This window comes from Salmo trutta, chromosome 20 (assembly GCF_901001165.1).
Source record: "Salmo trutta chromosome 20, fSalTru1.1, whole genome shotgun sequence".
NCBI lineage: Eukaryota > Metazoa > Chordata > Actinopteri > Salmoniformes > Salmonidae > Salmo > Salmo trutta.
Window position 1 is genome coordinate 31522856 of NC_042976.1, and position 17507 is coordinate 31540362.

Consider the following 17507-nt stretch of genomic DNA (forward strand, 5'->3'; position numbering starts at 1 on the left):
CAAATAGACTGCCTGGAGGACACAATACACACATTATACACACATCACATTATACACACACACAACCTGGAGACACTCCAATAGACTGCCTGGAGGACACAATACACACATTATACACACATCACATTATACACACACACAACCTGGAGACACTCAAATAGACTGCCTGGAGGACACAATACACACATTATACACACACACACACAACCTGGAGACACTCCAATAGACTGCCTGGAGGACACAATACACACATTATACACACACACACACAACCTGGAGACACTCCAATAGACTGCCTGGAGGACACAATACACACATTATACACACACACACACACACACACACACAACCTGGAGACACTCAAATAGACTGCCTGGAGGACACAATACACACATTATACACACATCACATTATACACACACACACAACCTGGAGACACTCAAATAGACTGCCTGGAGGACACAATACACACATCACATTACACACACACACACAACCTGGAGACGCTCAAATAGACTGCCTGGAGGACACAATACACACATTATACACACACACACACAACCTGGAGACACTCAAATAGACTGCCTGGAGGACACAATACACACATTATACACACACACACACAACCTGGAGACACTCAAATAAACTGCCTGGAGGACACAATACACACATTATACACACATCACATTATACACACACACACAACCTGGAGACACTCAAATAGACTGCCTGGAGGACACAATACACACATCACATTATACACACACACACAACCTGGAGACGCTCAAATAGACTGCCTGGAGGACACAATACACACATTATACACATATCACATTATATATACACACACAACCTGGAGACACTCAAATAGACTGCCTGGAGGACACAATACACACATTATACACACATCACATTATACACACACACACAACCTGGAGACACTCAAATAGACTGCCTGGAGGACACAATACACACATTATACACATATCACATTATACACACACACACACAACCTGGAGACACTCAAATAGACTGCCTGGAGGACACAATACACACATTATACACACATCACATTATATACACACACACAACCTGGAGACACTCAAATAGACTGCCTGGAGGACACAATACACACATTATACACACATCACATTATACACACACACACAACCTGGAGACACTCAAATAGACTGCCTGGAGGACACAATACAGACATTATACACACATCACATTATATATACACACACACAACCTGGAGACACTCAAATAGACTGCCTGGAGGATACAATACACACATTATACACACATCACATTATATATACACACACACACACACACACAACCTGGAGACGCTCAAAGAGGACACAATAAACACACAGTAATGTACATTGTGAAAACACCACAGTTGTCTTACCAGAAAGCTCAAAGGAGTTTTTGTGGGCCTCACTGTCCTCTAGCGTGGTCACAGTCATACCAGTCAATGGTAGCTTCCCCTGTAGACAAGAAACCATCATTAACATCTGAACCCACACTAAACACGGAGGTTAATCACTACTGGGTCCTATTGACTAGGGAACACCGTAGAAAAACATTTTCAAACTGAAAACTAAAATGAGCATTTCTTATTGGACAAGTTCATGTAGTCCCTCCCTCTTTCAGTCCATTTTCTTCCATTTGGCACCAAATCAATAAGACCCTGGTATAGTAGACTAAGGGGAATACCTGGAATATGAAGCCACTCATCCTTGGACTGGCAGACAGCATGAGGAGGACATGAGGGAAAAGCATGAGGTAGCGCTCACACTTCTCCTAGAGAGAGAGAGAGACAGAGGGACAGAGAGAGAGAGAGAGACAGAGAGAGAGAGAGAGAGAGAGAGACAGAGAGAGAGACAGAGGGACAGAGAGAGAGAGAGAGACAGAGAGAGAGAGAGAGAGAGAGAGAGAGATAGTTAATAGTATTTGACTCATGTACATTAGTTATTATAATGTTACTGTGAGGTTTTCTTCTGATCTCTGCTCCAGGGCTGTTAACCCTAATGTTACTGTGAGGTTGTTGTTAGGTTTTCCTCTGACCTCTGCTCCAGGGCTGTTAACCAGAGCCTGACTCATGTAGAGAACAGAGCCCAGTGTCCTGATGTCGTCTCCCTCCCACAGCCTGATGGACTCGGTCACTATCTGCAGCTCCAGCTCCTTCCTCTTCCTCACCTCCTGGCACTGGGCCTGTCGCCGCGGAAACACCATCAGCACCACATTACAGGTTGTCATGGGAACAGCATCAGTACCACAGACATTTATGACCACAGAAACAATGTAAAATTGTGTGTCCATTGATACACATCTATATACAAAAGTATGGGGACACCTCAAATTAGTGCATTGGCTATTTCAGACACAGTGTATACAATTGAGTACACCGCCATGCAATCTCCATAGACAAACATTGGCAGTAGAATGGCCTTACTGAAGAGCTCAGTGACTTTCAATGTGGCAAAGTCAACAGGATGCCACCTTTCCAACAAGTCATTTCATCAAATTTCTGATCTGCTAGAGCTGCCCCGGTCAACTGTAAGTACTGTTATTGTGAAGTAGAACCATCTAGGAGCAACAACGGCTCAACTGCAAAGTTGTTGGGCACACAAGTTCACAGAACAGGACCGCCAAGTGCTGAAGCGGGGAGCGAGTCCAATTCGTCTGTCCTCTTTTGCAACACTCACTACAAAGTTCCAAACTGCCCCTGGAAGCAACATCAGCACAATAACTGTTCATCAGGAGCTTCATTAAATGGGTTTCCATGGCCAAGCAGCTGCCCACAAGCCTAAGATCACCATGCACAATGCCACGCATTGGCTGGCGTGGTGTAAAGCTTGCCGCGATTGGACTCTGAAGCAGTGGAAACACATTCTCTGGAGTGATGAATTACGCTTCACCATCTGGCAGTCTGACGGACAAATATGGGTTTAGCGGATGCCAGGAGAACGCTACCTGCCCGAATGCATAGTGCATACTGTAACGTTTGGTGGAGGAGGAATGATGGTCTGGGGCTGTTTTTCATGGTTGGGCTAAGTCCCTTAGTTCCAATGAAGGGAAATCTTAACGCTACAGCATACAATGACATCCTAGACGAGTTTACATACAGTGCCAAGTCCTGGACAAAAAGGCTTCTCAATAGTTTTTACCCCCAAGCCATAAGACTCCTGAACAGGTAATCAAATGGCTACCTGGACTATTTGCAGTGCCCCCCCCCCAAACCCTCTTTTTACGCTGCTGCTACTCTCTGTTTATCATATATGCATAGTCACTTTAACTATACATTCATGTACATACTACCACAATTGGGCCGACCAACCAGTGCTCCCGCACATTGGCTAACCGGGCTATCTGCATTGTGTCCCACCCACCACCCCCTCTTTTACGCTACTGCTACTCTCTGTTCATCATATATGCATAGTCACTTTAACCATATCTACATGTACATACTACCTCAATCAGCCTGAATAACCGGTGTCTGTATGTAGCCTCGCTACTTTTATAGCCTCGCTACTGTATATAGCCTGTCTTTTTACTGTTGTTTTATTTCTTTACCTACCAATTGTTCACCGAATATCTTTTTTTCACTATTGGTTAGAGCCTGTAAGTAAGCATTTCACTGTAAGGTCTACACCTGTTGTATTTGGCACACGTGACAAATAAACTTTGATTTGATTTGATTTAGGTTGCAGTCATGAAAACTTGTTTTTCAACCACCCCACAAATGTATTGTTAACAAACTACAGTTTTGGCAAGTTGTGCATGACAAGTATATTTTCCAACAATTGTTTTAAGACATATTATTTTTATAATTCACTGTATCACAATTCCAATGGGTCAGAAGTTTACATACACTAAGTTGACTGTGCCTTTAAACAGCTTGGAAAATTCTAGAAAATTATGTCATGGCTTTAGAAGCTTCTGATAGGCTAATTGACATCATTTGAGTCAATTGGAGATGTACCTGTGGATGTATTTCAAGGCCTACCTTCAAACTCAGTGCCTCTTTGCTTGACATCATTGGAAAATCAAAAGAAATCAGCCAAGACCTCCAAGAAAATTGCAGACCTCCACAAGTCTGGTTCATCCTTGGGAGCAATTTCCAAACGCCTGAAGGTACCATGTTCCTCTGTACAAACAATAGTACGCAAGTATAAACACCATGGGACCACGCAGCCGTCATACCGCTCAGGAAGGAGATGCGTTCTGTCTCCTAGAGATGAACGTACTTTGGTGGAAAAAGTGCAAATCAGTCCCAGAACAACAGCAAAGGACCTTGTGAAGATGCTGGAGGAAACAGGTACAAAAGTATCTATATTCACAGTAAAACGAGTCCTATATCGACATAACCTGAAAGGCCGCTCAGCAAGGAAGAAGCCACTGCTCCAAAACCGCCATAAAAAAGCCAGACTACGGTTTGCAACTGCACATGGGGACAAAGATCGTACTTTTTGGAGAAATGTCCTCTGGTCTGATGAAACAAAAATAGAACTGTTTGGCCATAACGACCATCGTTATATTTGGAGGAAAGAGGGGGAGACTTGCAAGCCGAAGAACACCATCCCAACCGTGAAGCACGGGGGTGGCAGCATCATGTTGTGGGGGTGCTTTGCTGCAGGAGGGACTGGTGCACTTCACAAAATAGATGGCATCATGAGGAAGGATAATTATGTGGATATATTGAAGCAACATCTCACGACATCAGTCAGGAAGTTAAAGCTTGGTCGCAAATGGGTCTTCCAAATGGACAATGACCCCAAGCATTCTTCCAAAGTTGTGGCAAAATGGCTTAAGGACAACAAAGTCAAGGTATTGGAGTGGCCATCACAAAGCCCTGACCTCAATCCTATAGAAAATTTGTGGGCAGAACTGAAAAAGCATGTGCGAGCAAGGAGGCCTACAAACCTGACTCAGTTACACCAGCTCTGTCAGGAAGAATGGGCCAAAATTCATCCAACTTATTGTGGGAAGCTTGTGGAAGGCTACCCGAAATGTTTGACCCAAGTTAAACAATTTAAAGGTAATGCTACCAAATACTAATTGAGTGTATGTAAACTTCTTACCCACTGGGAATGTGATGAAAGAAATAAAAGCTGAAATAAATCATTCTCTACTATTATTCTGACATTCACATTCTTAAAATAAAGTTGTGATCCTAACTGCCCTAAGACAGGGAATTTTTACAAGGATTAAATGTCAGGAATTGTGAAAAACTGAGTATATATATAAATAAAACTCAGCAAAAAAAGAAACGTCCTCTCACTGTCAACTGCGTTTATTTTCAGCAAACTTAACATATGTAAATATTTGTATGAACATAACAAGATTCAACAACTGAGACATAAACTGAACAAGTTCCACAGACATGTGACTAACAGAAATTGAATAATGTGTCCCTGAACAAAGGGGGGGTCAAAATCAAAAATAACAGTCAGTTTCTGGTGTGGCCACCAGCTGCATTAAGTACTGCAGTGCATCTCCTCCTCATGGACTGCACCAGATTTGCCAGTTCTTGTTGTGAGATGTTACCCCACTCTTCCACCAAGGCACCTGCAATTTCCCAGACATTTCTGGGGGGAACGGCTCTAGCCCTCACCCTCCGATCCAACAGGTCCCAGACGTGCTCAATGGGATTGAGATCCGGGCTCTTTGCTGGCCATGGCAGAACACTGACATTCATGTCTTGCAGGAAATAACGCACAGAACGAGCAGTATGGCTGGTGGCATTGTCATGCTGGAGGGTCATGTAAGGATGAGCCTGCAGGAAGGGTACCACATGAGGGAGGAGGATGTCTTCCCTGTAATGCACAGCGTTGAGGTTGCCTGCAATGAGAACAAGCTCAGTCCGATGATGCTGTGACACACCGCCCCAGACCATGACGGACACTCCATCTCCAAATCGATCCCGCTCCAGAGTACAGGCCTCAGAGTAACGCTCATTCCTTCGACGTTAAACGCGAATCCGACCATCACCCCTGGTGAGACAAAACTGCGACTCGTCAGTGAAGAGCACTTTTTTCCAGTCCTGTCTGGTCCAGCGACGGTGGGTTTGGGCCCATAGGTGACATTGTTGCTGGTGATGTCTGGTGACGTCCTGCCTTACAACAGGCCTACAAGCCCTCAGTCCAGCCTCTCTCAGCCTATTGCAGACAGTCTGAGCATTGATGGAGGGATTGTGCGTTCCTGGTGTAACTCGGGCAGCCGTTGTTGCCATCCTGTACCTGTCCCGCAGGTGTGATGTTCGGATGTACCGATCCTGTGCAGGTGTTGTTACACGTGGTCTGCCACTGCGAGGATGATCAGTTGTCCGTCCTGTCTCCCTGTAGAGCTGTCTTAGGCATCTCACAGTACAGACATTGCAATTTATTGCCCTGGCCACATCTGCAGTCCTCATGCCTCCTTGCAGCATGCCTAAGGCACATTCACGCAGATGAGCAGGGACCCGGGGCATCTTTATTTTGGTGTTTTTCCAGAGTCGGTAGAAAGGCCTCTTTAGTGTCCTAAGTTTTCATAACTGTGACCTTAATTGCCTACCGTCTGTAAGCTGTTAGTGTCCTAACGACCGTTCCACAGGTGCATGTTCATGAATTGTTTATGGTTCATTGAACAAGCATGGGAAACGGTGTTTTAAACCCTTTACAATGAAGATCTGTGAGGTTATTTGGATTTTTACGAATTATCTTTGAAAGACCGGGTCCTGAAAAAGGGACGTTTTTTTTCTCCTGAGTTTATTTTTATTTAACTAGGCAAGTCAGTTAAGAACAAATTCTTATTAATAATGACGGCCTACCCCAGCCAAACCCTAACCCGGACGACGCTGGGCCAATTCTGCGCCGCCCTATGGGACTCCCAATCACGGCCGGTTGTGATACAGCCTGGAATCAAACCAGGGTCTGTAGTGACGCCCCTAGCACTGAGATGCAGTGTCTTAGACTGCTGCGCCACTCAGGAGAAGCAAAGGGGGGACCAACTCCATATTAATGCCCATGATTTTGGAATGAGATGTCCAAAAAGCAGATGTCCACATACTTTTGGCCATGCAGTGTTTATAATTACTAAATGATCCTGTGTGCACAAGGGATGCACGCTCATATATTCAAGTGTACCATAACACGTCGACTCATGACTCACACACACACACACGTCACAGCTTGACGCACAGCATGCACTGCAAATGAGGTAACCATGGAAACAAGAGGCGATATGGGTGTGGGTGTGACTCACCGAGAGGCTCTTGAACGTTGTCATACACTTCTGGATGTCTGGCCAGTCGGGGTGAGTCTCCTACAGGGAGCACAGCAGAGAGCATTTATACAGCTGTACACACACACACACACACACACCACTATCAGTGATTGACGACATCCTCTTACACATAAGACATGCACACATACATCATCAGTGAATGAGGACACTCTTACACACCCAGCATCTTACAAACACACACCTGTACGTGGCACACACACACACACACACACACACACACACACACACACACACACACACACACAGCCCCTACCTCCATGTGTCTCTCCAGTTCCTTCAGTAGTATGGGGTATTTGTCCAGCCTCATGAAGGGTTTACTGAGGCCTGTGGTCAGAGTCAGGATGCCTGGACTACTGGCTCCCTTCCCCTCCATAAACTCCCCCAGCTCCTCACTGAGGGGGGGGGGGGGGAGTATTAAATTGTCAAATCTAATTATATTCTTTACACTACCTGCCTGTGTAAAAATGATAAATGTACAGTGTACATTTTTATGTAGAGTAAGAATGTACAGTAAGAATGCTAGAACATCAGGTTCATGCTGTATTGGGTCTATGTTTACCTATGCTGGGTGAGCACGTTTACTGCCGAGGGGTGGTTGGAGCAGTAACCCACGTAGAGAGCCTTCATCTGGGGCATCAGGTTCATGAAGAAGCCCCCTACCCTCTGCTGGCTCTCTGGAAGTCTGCACATGTTGGGGAAAAAACACACAAGCTGAGTGAAATCAAGGATTGCTGTATTACCACTGCCGACACCTAGATGTTCCTATACCCTTTATTTACCTCGACGAAAACTGCTGTGAAATATCCCAAGTAGCAGCAGGACAGATCTAATTGGATTAGAACAGCAGTGACAAGGACTTGCTCTGATCACTGTGTGCTGACTGGTGAAAAGTATGTGAGGGGCGGGACTTACTTGGTGCACTCCTCCAGTGATTGGACGAGCATCTGTTGGAAGGTGTTGATATCCTCCAGGTTCCCCAGGATCAGGTACACATCTGTACTGCTCAGTCTGGAGAGAGGGAGGAGAAGAGGAGAGGAGGGAGGAAAGGAGAAGGAAGAGGGGGGGAGAGGAGAGGAGAGGAGAAGAGAAGGAGAGGTGGAGGAGGAGGGATAGGAGATGAGAAGGCAAGGAGAAGAAAGAGGGGGGAGGGAGTGAGAGAGGAGAGAGAGAGAGCATGAGTTTTGGAATGCGTCTAGTAGATCCAAATCAGTGGCCATACAGTGTCATCATACAGGCAGGCAGGCAGGCAGGCAGGCAGGCAGGCAGGCAGGCAGGCAGGCAGGCAGGCAGGCAGGCAGGCAGGCAGGCAGGCAGACAGGCAGACAGACAGACAGACAGACAGACAGACAGACAGACAGACAGACAGACAGACAGACAGACAGACAGACAGACAGACAGACAGACAGACAGACAGACAGACAGACAGGGTTTAGAACAGTACAATGAGTGGAGCTTACTTCTCTGTGCTCTGGAGTGATCGCAGGTAGTTGGTCAGAAGGCTCTGGAGGTCCTTGGAATATTCTGTTTCTGTTTCTAGAATGTTCTGCAGCACCTGGGGAAAGAGAGAGATGGTGAGAGAGTGTGTGAGGGAGAGTTTTTCAAGTTTCTTGTTGGTTATTGAGGAGTATCACTCTATGGTTCAAGTTGTAATTTCATGTCTTTGTAACTCTGAACACTTTCACTCCCTCTGACCCCTGGATGGTGGTGTAGATGAGGCTGGGTCTAGTCAGGTTATAGATGGTAGTGTAGATGAGACTGGGTCTAGTCAGGTTATGGATGGTGGTGTAGATGAGACTGGGTCTAGTCAGGTTATGGATGGTGGTGTAGATGAGGCTGGGTCTAGTCATGTTATAGATGGTGGTGTAGATGAGACTGGGTCTAGTCATGTTATAGATGGTGGTGTAGATGAGGCTGGGTCTAGTCAGGTTATAGATGGTAGTGTAGATGAGACTGGGTCTAGTCAGGTTATGGATGGTGGTGTAGATGAGGCTGGGTCTAGTCAGGTTATGGATGGTGGTGTAGATGAGGCTGGGTCTAGTCAGGTTATGGATGGTGGTGTAGATGAGGCTGGGTCTAGTCATGCTATGGATGGTGGTGTAGATGAGACTGGGTCTAGTCAGGTTATGGATGGTGGTGTAGATTAGACTGGGTCTAGTCATGCTATAGATGGTGGTGTAGATGAGACTGGGTCTAGTCAGGTTATGGATGGTGGTGTAGATGAGGCTGGGTCTAGTCAGGTTATGGATGGTGGTGTAGATGAGGCTGGGTCTAGTCAGGTTATGGATGGTGGTGTAGATGAGACTGGGTCTAGTCAGGTTATGGATGGTGGTGTAGATGAGACTGGGTCTAGTCATGCTATAGATGGTGGTGTAGATGAGACTGGGTCTAGTCAGGTTATGGATGGTGGTGTAGATGAGGCTGGGTCTAGTCAGGTTATGGATGGTGGTGTAGATGAGGCTGGGTCTAGTCAGGTTATGGATGGTGGTGTAGATGAGGCTGGGTCTAGTCAGGTTATGGATGGTGGTGTAGATGAGACTGGGTCTAGTCAGGTTATGGATGGTGGTGTAGATGAGGCTGGGTCTAGTCAGGTTATGGATGGTGGTGTAGATGAGGCTGGGTCTAGTCAGGTTATAGATGGTAGTGTAGATGAGACTGGGTCTAGTCAGGTTATGTATGGTGGTGTAGATGAGGCTGGGTCTAGTCAGGTTATAGATGGTGGTGTAGATAAGACTGGGTCTAGTCAGGTTATAGATGGTGGTGTAGATGAGACTGGGTCTAGTCAGGTTATAGATGGTGGTGTAGATGAGACTGGGTCCAGTCCTGTCATGGATGGTGGTGTAGATGAGGCTGGGTCTAGTCAGGTTATGGATGGTGGTGTAGATGAGACTGGGTCTAGTCATGCTATGGATGGTGGTGTAGATGAGGCTGGGTCTAGTCAGGTTATGGATGGTGGTGTAGATGAGACTGGGTCTAGTCATGCTATGGATGATGGTGTAGATGAGGCTGGGTCTAGTCAGGTTATAGATGGTGGTGTAGATGAGGCTGGGTCTAGTCATGCTATGGATGGTGGTGTAGATGAGGCTGGGTCTAGTCAGGTTATGGATGGTGGTGTAGATGAGACTGGGTCTAGTCAGGTTATGGATGGTGGTGTAGATGAGACTGGGTCTAGTCAGGTTATGGATGGTGGTGTAGATGAGGCTGGGTCTAGTCAGGTTATGGATGGTGGTGTAGATGAGACTGGGTCTAGTCAGGTTATGGATGGTGGTGTAGATGAGGCTGGGTCCAGTCCTGTCATGGATGGTGGTGTAGATGAGGCTGGGTCTAGTCAGGTTATGGATGGTGGTGTAGATGAGACTGGGTCTAGTCATGCTATGGATGGTGGTGTAGATGAGGCTGGGTCTAGTCAGGTTATGGATGGTGGTGTAGATGAGACTGGGTCTAGTCATGCTATGGATGATGGTGTAGATGAGGCTGGGTCTAGTCAGGTTATAGATGGTGGTGTAGATGAGGCTGGGTCTAGTCATGCTATGGATGGTGGTGTAGATGAGGCTGGGTCTAGTCAGGTTATGGATGGTGGTGTAGATGAGACTGGGTCTAGTCAGGTTATGGATGGTGGTGTAGATGAGACTGGGTCTAGTCAGGTTATGGATGGTGGTGTAGATGAGGCTGGGTCTAGTCAGGTTATGGATGGTGGTGTAGATGAGACTGGGTCTAGTCAGGTTATGGATGGTGGTGTAGATGAGGCTGGGTCTAGTCAGGTTATGGATGGTGGTGTAGATGAGGCTGGGTCTAGTCATGTTATAGATGGTGGTGTAGATGAGGCTGGGTCTAGTCAGGTTATGGATGGTGGTGTAGATGAGACTGGGTCTAGTCAGGTTATGGATGGGGGTGTAGATGAGGCTGGGTCTAGTCAGGTTATGCTAGTGGATGAGGAGAGTATAGTGTGGAAGGGAACCCACAAATGCTGATGCTCCAGATACTCAACTAGTCTAAATAAGGACAGTTTTATTTCTTCTTTAATCAGAACAACAGTTTTCAGCTGTGCTAACATAATTGCAAAAGGGTTTTGTAATGATCAATTAGCCGTTTAAAATGATAAACTTGGATTAGCTAACACAACGTGCCATTGGAACACAGGATGGTTGCTGATAATGGGCCTCTGTACGCCTATGTAGATATTCCATAAAAAATCTGCCTTTTCCAGCTACAAAAGTAATTTACAGCATTAACAATGTCTACACTGTATTTCGGATCAATTTGATATTATTTTAAATGTGCAAAAAATGTGCTTTTCTTTCAAAAACAAGGATATTTCTAAGTGACCCCAAACCAAAAAAAAGTACATGTGTTGTTTCTGCAGGAGACCATAGTGATGTGATGAATGAAGTTGTTTGGGGGCTCTGGTGGAAAGGGGCAAGTGTGCTGAGCCATGGAACAAATGTTAGTGCAGGGGTGGCAGTCCTTTTTGCAACGGGTCTGGCTGTAAAAATGTGCTCCTCAAAGGAGGTGTGTAGGGGTAGACTGCTTGTAGGTAAAGGAGAAATTAACAACGGGGGTTTTGTCCTCATAAATGTGTATGTGCCTAACACAGGGAGAGAGAGGGGGCGTCTGTTTGGGTGTCTCAGACAGGAACTCTCAGAGGTAGCCCCTGTTGAGACGGCGGTGGTCGGCGGGGACTGGAACTGTACGATGGATTTTACGAGAGATAGAAATGTGGAGAAGCCTCAATCAGGGTCAGTGGGAGTGTTAAGGGACATCATTAAGCAGTTCGACCTAGTGGATGTTTGGAGAACTAGACATCCCAGCACAAGACAGTATACATGGGTGAAGGTCTTTGGGGTTAGGGTGAGTGCAGCCAGACTAGATCTCTTTTACATCCAAGAATCAGAGCATTAGGCTGTTGGGCGCTACCATTCTCCCAGTGGGTTTTTCAGATCACCACATAACCATGGCTCAGTTGTCTATTTCATCAGGGCCTCGGAAGGTATCCTATTGGATGTTTATTGTAAAGCTCTTACAAGATGCCACTTTTTGCTCAGGTTTCCAGATTTTTGGGGAAAGGTGGGGGCAGCGAAGAGAGGAGTATGGGTCTCTGAGTCAATGGTGGAATGTGGGGAAAGTCCAAATTCGTCTTTTCTGTCAACAGTATACAGCTCTCTCATCCTTAGAGGCTAGGAGAGTATTGGGGGAACTAGAGCGCAGTATCAGTGAAGTGGAGGTAGAGATGGTGGAGCAAGGCAATGTAGGCCTCAAGGCTACTTTAGCTGAATTACGTAGGGACCTGGGCAGTTTTTTCCAGGTTAAAGCAAAGGGAGCACTTGTAAGAGCTAGGTTCTCCATGCTCAAGGAGATAGATGCTCCCAACTTCTCCTTCTTTGTTTTGTAAAGTCAGAGCGGTGAAGCCAAGAGTATGCATTGTCTATGGCTGTTTGATGGGCGGGTGACCTCTGTGGTGGGGGAGATGCGTGATCAGACTGTGGAGTTTTATATTGAGTTGTATAGGCCAGGCCTGTGTGATCCTATATGTGCTCAGGTTTTGTTTGCAGAACTCCCTAAGCTCTCTCTGACACAGAGGGATGAAATGGACCTTCCCTTGTTGTCCCATGAACTAGCAGAGGCCGTAAAACAGGTGTCCCCCGGCTGTGCACCTGGGGAATAATTGGACTGGACTTATTTTGCGTGTGAGTGCGTCGGGGTAGGAGAGTTGCTGATGAGCTGCCGTAGGGCGGCTCTGACTCTCCTGCCCAAAAAAGGGGACTTGTGTAAACTTAAGAACTGGAGGCCTGTGGCATTGCTCTGTGTGGACTACAATATATTTGCCAAGGTCCTCGCTGACAGACTGAAGTCCCATCTGGACTCTATAGTACACAAGGACCAGACAAATTGTGTACCGGGACGCTCACTCACGGACAACTTGTTCTTAATCAGGGACATGTTGGACTTATCGAGAGTTTCTAATGTGAACTTTTGACTGGTCTTTTTAGACCAAGAGAAGGCTTTTGATAGAGTGGACCATGAGTATCTGTTTAATGTGATGTCTGTGTTTGTGTTTGGGGAAAGGTTTTTGGCTTGTGTGAAGATGTTGTATGCGGGGGCGTCATGTATGGTCAAGGTGGGAGGGGGGCTCAGTAGGCCAGTCTGGGTGAGGCGGGGCATTAGACAAGGATGCCCTCTATCTGGGCAGTTATACACACTAGCCATTGAGCCTTTTTGGGCCTGCTACGCAGGAGACTGCAGGGAGTGTGCTGGACAGGTATGGGTGTGGTGACAGGCATTGCAATGTCGGCGTATGCAGATGACGTTTCTGTGATGATCAGGGATGGGCAGGATATGCAGGCACTATAGACTATTCTGAAGGTGTACAAGAGAGCTTCGTCAGCTAAGGTGAACTGGGGCAAGAGCAAAGCTCTTATGTGGGGCATGGAGGGATAGGGCCCCCCCCCCCCCTCTGCTTCCAGGGGGTGCGAAGTGGGGTTGTGAAGGGTTTAACATTTTGGGGGTGTACCTGGGCTCGGAGAGGTGGGTCAGGAAGAACTGGGAGGGGCTGTCACAGGCAGTGGTGTCAAGACTGGCCAGGTGGAGGTGACTCCTGTCCCAAGTGTCATATAGAGGGAGGGTGCTGATAATCAACAACCTGGTGGCATCTTCCCTGTGGCATAAACTGGCTGTCCTCAACCCCTCTGCCGGTCTGCTCGCAGACTTGCAATGCAAGCTGGTGGATTTTTTCTCGTAGGGCTATCACTGGCTGAGGGCGGCAGTGTTGAAAGAAATTCAGATGACGTACATGTCCGTCCACAAAAGAGGCCAGGACCTGGTGGAACTGGAGAGCAGGGTGTCTGCATTCCTACTAAAGGCGGTGCAGAGACTGCTGTACCATACTGATGTAGGCTGGAGGGAACCAGCATCCTCGCTGCTGAGGAGAACTGAGTACAGCAGGTGTCAGATTTTTATTCTGCGTTGCTGAAGGCCTGGCAGCTGCTAACCTACAAAGCATTACATGGGCTTGCTCCTACCCATCTTTCCGATTTGGTCCTGCCGTACATACCTACACGTACGCTACGGTCACGAGACGCAGGCCTCCTAATTGTCCCTAGAATTTCTAAGCAAACGGCTGGAGGTAGGGCTTTCTCCTATAGAGCTCCATTTTTATGGAATAGTCTGCCTACCCATATGAGAGACGCAGACTCAGTCTCAACCTTTAAGTCTTTACTGAAGACTTATCTCTTCAGTAGGTCCTATGATTAAGTATAGTCTGGCCCAGGAGTGTGAAGGTGAACGGAAAGGCTGGAGCAACGAACCGCCCTTGCTGTCTCTGCCTTGCCGGTTCCCCTCTTTCCACTGGGATTCTCTGCCTCTAACCCTATTACAGGGGCTGAGTCACTGGCTTACTGGTGTTCTTCCATGCCGTCCATGGGAGGGGTGCGTCACTTGAGTGGGTTGAGTCACTGATGTGGTCTTCCTGTCTGGGTTGGCGCCCCCCCCTTGGGTTGTGCCATGGCGGAGATCTTTGTGGGCTATACTCGGCCTTGTCTTCGGACGGTAAGTTGGTGGTTGTAGACATTCCTCTAGTGGTGTGGGGGCTGTGCTTTGGCAAAGTGGGTGGGGTTATATCCTGCCTGTTTGGCCCTGTCCGGGGGTATCATCGGATGGGGCCACAGTGTCTTCTGATCCCTCCTGTCTCAGCCTCCAGTATTTATGCTGCAGTAGTTTATGTGTCGGGGGGCTAGGGTCAGTCTGTTACATCTGGAGTATTCTCTTGTCTTATCCGGTGTCCTGTGTGAATTTAAATATGCTCTCTCTAATTCTCTCTTTCTCTCTTTCTTTCTTTCTTTCTCTCGGAGGACCTGAGCCCTAGGACCATGCCTCAGGACTACCTGGCATGATGACTCCTTGCTGTCCCCAGTCCACCTGGCCATGCTGCTGCTCCAGTTTCAACTGTTCTGCCTCCGGCTACGGAACCCTGACCTGTTCACCGGACGTGCTTGTTGCACCCTCGACAACTACTATGATTATTATTATTTGACCATGCTGGTCATTTATGAACATTTTAACATCTTGACCATGTTCTGTTATAATATCCACCCGGCACAGCCAGAAGAGGACTGGCCACCCCTTATAGCCTGGTTCCTCTCTAGGTTTCTTCCTAGGTTTTTGGCCTTTCTAGGGAATTTTTCCTAGGGAGTTTTTCCTAGCCACCGTGCTTCTTTCACATGCATTGCTTGCTGTTTGGGGTTTTAGGCTGGGTTTCTGTACAGCACTTTGAGATTTTAGCTGATGTACGAAGGGCTATATAAATAAATTTGATTTGATTTGAAATAAATACATTTGATTTGATCTGAGGCCCACACGAGAAGGGGGTGTGGAACCTGGGCTGTGGGTGTGGGAGAAGCCTATCTTCCACAAGCCAGCCCTCCTTTTGAGATCGGTTCAATCAGCCACCCTGCAGAAGCGACTGATGCAGCGTGTTTACTAAGGCTGTGTGACCTGCGGCTCCTGGCACAACAAACAGAACTAACATCTCTTAGGCTATTTGAGAGATTCCTGGGGGAGGTCCAGGAGGCCCTGTCTGAGCCGGTAATGGGGGTGTGTCTCTCTCTCTCTCATTCTCTCTCTCTGTCTTTTTCTCTCTCTCTCTCTAGTATAGCATGCATTTACTTGTTCTCTCATCTCAGTAACCCAGAGCACTGAGATACATTAAAATGTCAGCAACACAACACACACACAGAACTAGGTCAAGATATCTGGAGCGGCCATGGCACCTCATGCCTATAGCGTTAAGAGTAATGTCAAGCTTTAAAAAGCCTGTTTTCTTTTATTGAGGATAGTTACAGCAGTATTGAGAGACACACGCAAACAGAAAGAGAGAGAAAGAGACAGAGCCAGAGAAAGGGAGAGAACGAGACAGACAGACAGTGAGAGAAGTAAGTTGGATGAACAGGTCTTACCAGGTTGTAGTAGGTCTTGCTAATGGCCGTAGTGTCAACGCCTTTTGGGGGGCTCTTGAGGGTCCCAGATTTGGGGGACACTTGTTTGTCTCAGAGGGAGAGGGAGAAATAAGTTATTTCTCTCCATCAGACACTATCCTTTTCCTTCACGTCCTTTCTGATATTCCTGGGTTATGTGATGTCCAGTAGCAAGAATAATAAGGGATACCTACCACAGCCTTTGATCTCACGGACATAGTTGCTAGGGAACCAGCCGGTCTTGCCATTGAAGTTCCCCTCCCACCAGCCGCCCTCCTCCTGGCGTGTCACGTTGATGACATCCCCCTTGTTGAAGGACAGCTCGTCCTCATTAGTTTGTTCAAAGTTGAAGCGAGCCTTGACCAATAGCTGCGTCCCGCTGCCCTCAGACATGTCCTATAGGAGAGGTAGAGAGGTGAGGAGGGGGAGGTAGAGAGGTAGCGGTAGGGAGGTAGAGAGAGGAGGTAGAGAGGGGGAGGTAGAGAAGGGGAGGTAGGGAGGCAGAGAGAGGGAGGAAGAGAGGTAGAGAGGGGGAGGTAGAGAGGTGAGGAGGGGAGGAAGGGAGGTAGAGAGGGGGAGGTAGAGAAGGGGAGGTAGGGAGGCAGAGAGAGGGAGGTAGGTAGGTAGAGAGGGGGAGGTAGAGAAGGGGAGGTAGGGAGGCAGAGAGAGGGAGGAAGAGAGGTAGAGAGGGGGAGGTAGAGAGGTGAGGAGGGCGTTAGGGACGGTGAGAGAAGAGCGGTACAGAGGGGGAGGTAGGGAGGTAGAGAGAGGAGGTAGAGAGGGGGAGGTAGAGAAGGGGAGGTAGGGAGGCAGAGAGAGGGAGGAAGAGAGGTAGAGAGGGGGAGGTAGAGAGGTGAGGAGGGCGTTAGGGACGGTGAGAGAAGAGCGGTACAGAGGGGGAGGTAGGGAGGTAGAGAGAGGAGGTAGAGGGGGGGAGGTAGGTAGGTAGAGAGGGGGAGGTAGGGAGGTAGAGAAGGGGAGGAAGGGAGGTAGAGAGGGGGAGGTAGGGAGGTAGAGAGGGGGAGGTAGAGAAGGGGAGGTAGGGAGGTAGAGACGGGGAGGGTAGGGAGGGAGAGGGGGAGGTAGAGAGGCAGAGAGGTGGGCAGGTAGGGAGGCAGAGAGGCAGGGGTAGAGAGGGAAAGAGAGTTGAGAGGGAAAGAGAGGGGGAAGTAGAGTGGTAGAGAGGGGGAGGTAGCAAGGTAGAGAGGAGGTAGGGAGGTAGAGAGTTGATGAGGGAGGTAAAGGGGGGAG

General features: G+C 47.7%; 1 protein-coding gene and 1 long non-coding RNA gene across 4 annotated transcripts in view; both read right to left on the reverse strand.

The window, feature by feature from the left end:
• LOC115155861 (uncharacterized) overlaps nucleotides 1–1218 on the reverse strand; it is a 2976-nt gene extending 1758 nt beyond the window's left edge. Inside the window, exon 1 of the long non-coding RNA XR_003868158.1 lies at nucleotides 1–1218. This exon is cut by the window's left edge and continues 244 nt beyond it. This is a non-coding gene — a long non-coding RNA (uncharacterized LOC115155861).
• arhgef7a (Rho guanine nucleotide exchange factor (GEF) 7a) overlaps nucleotides 1–17507 on the reverse strand; it is a 37509-nt gene that overhangs the window by 11104 nt on the left and 8898 nt on the right. For all 3 annotated transcript variants that reach the window (XR_003868157.1, XM_029702855.1, XM_029702854.1), the window contains exons 5-14: nucleotides 16451–16652; nucleotides 16239–16327; nucleotides 8751–8845; nucleotides 8206–8301; nucleotides 7853–7975; nucleotides 7547–7685; nucleotides 7252–7311; nucleotides 2074–2220; nucleotides 1723–1809; nucleotides 1415–1493 (exon numbers count right to left, since the gene is read on the reverse strand). Coding sequence is in view for 2 of the 3 variants with exons in the window: in XM_029702855.1 (XP_029558715.1) it covers nucleotides 1415–1493; nucleotides 1723–1809; nucleotides 2074–2220; nucleotides 7252–7311; nucleotides 7547–7685; nucleotides 7853–7975; nucleotides 8206–8301; nucleotides 8751–8845; nucleotides 16239–16327; nucleotides 16451–16652 (1117 nt within the window). In the remaining variant the exon portion in view is untranslated. The remainder of the gene's footprint in view (nucleotides 1–1414; nucleotides 1494–1722; nucleotides 1810–2073; nucleotides 2221–7251; nucleotides 7312–7546; nucleotides 7686–7852; nucleotides 7976–8205; nucleotides 8302–8750; nucleotides 8846–16238; nucleotides 16328–16450; nucleotides 16653–17507) is intronic.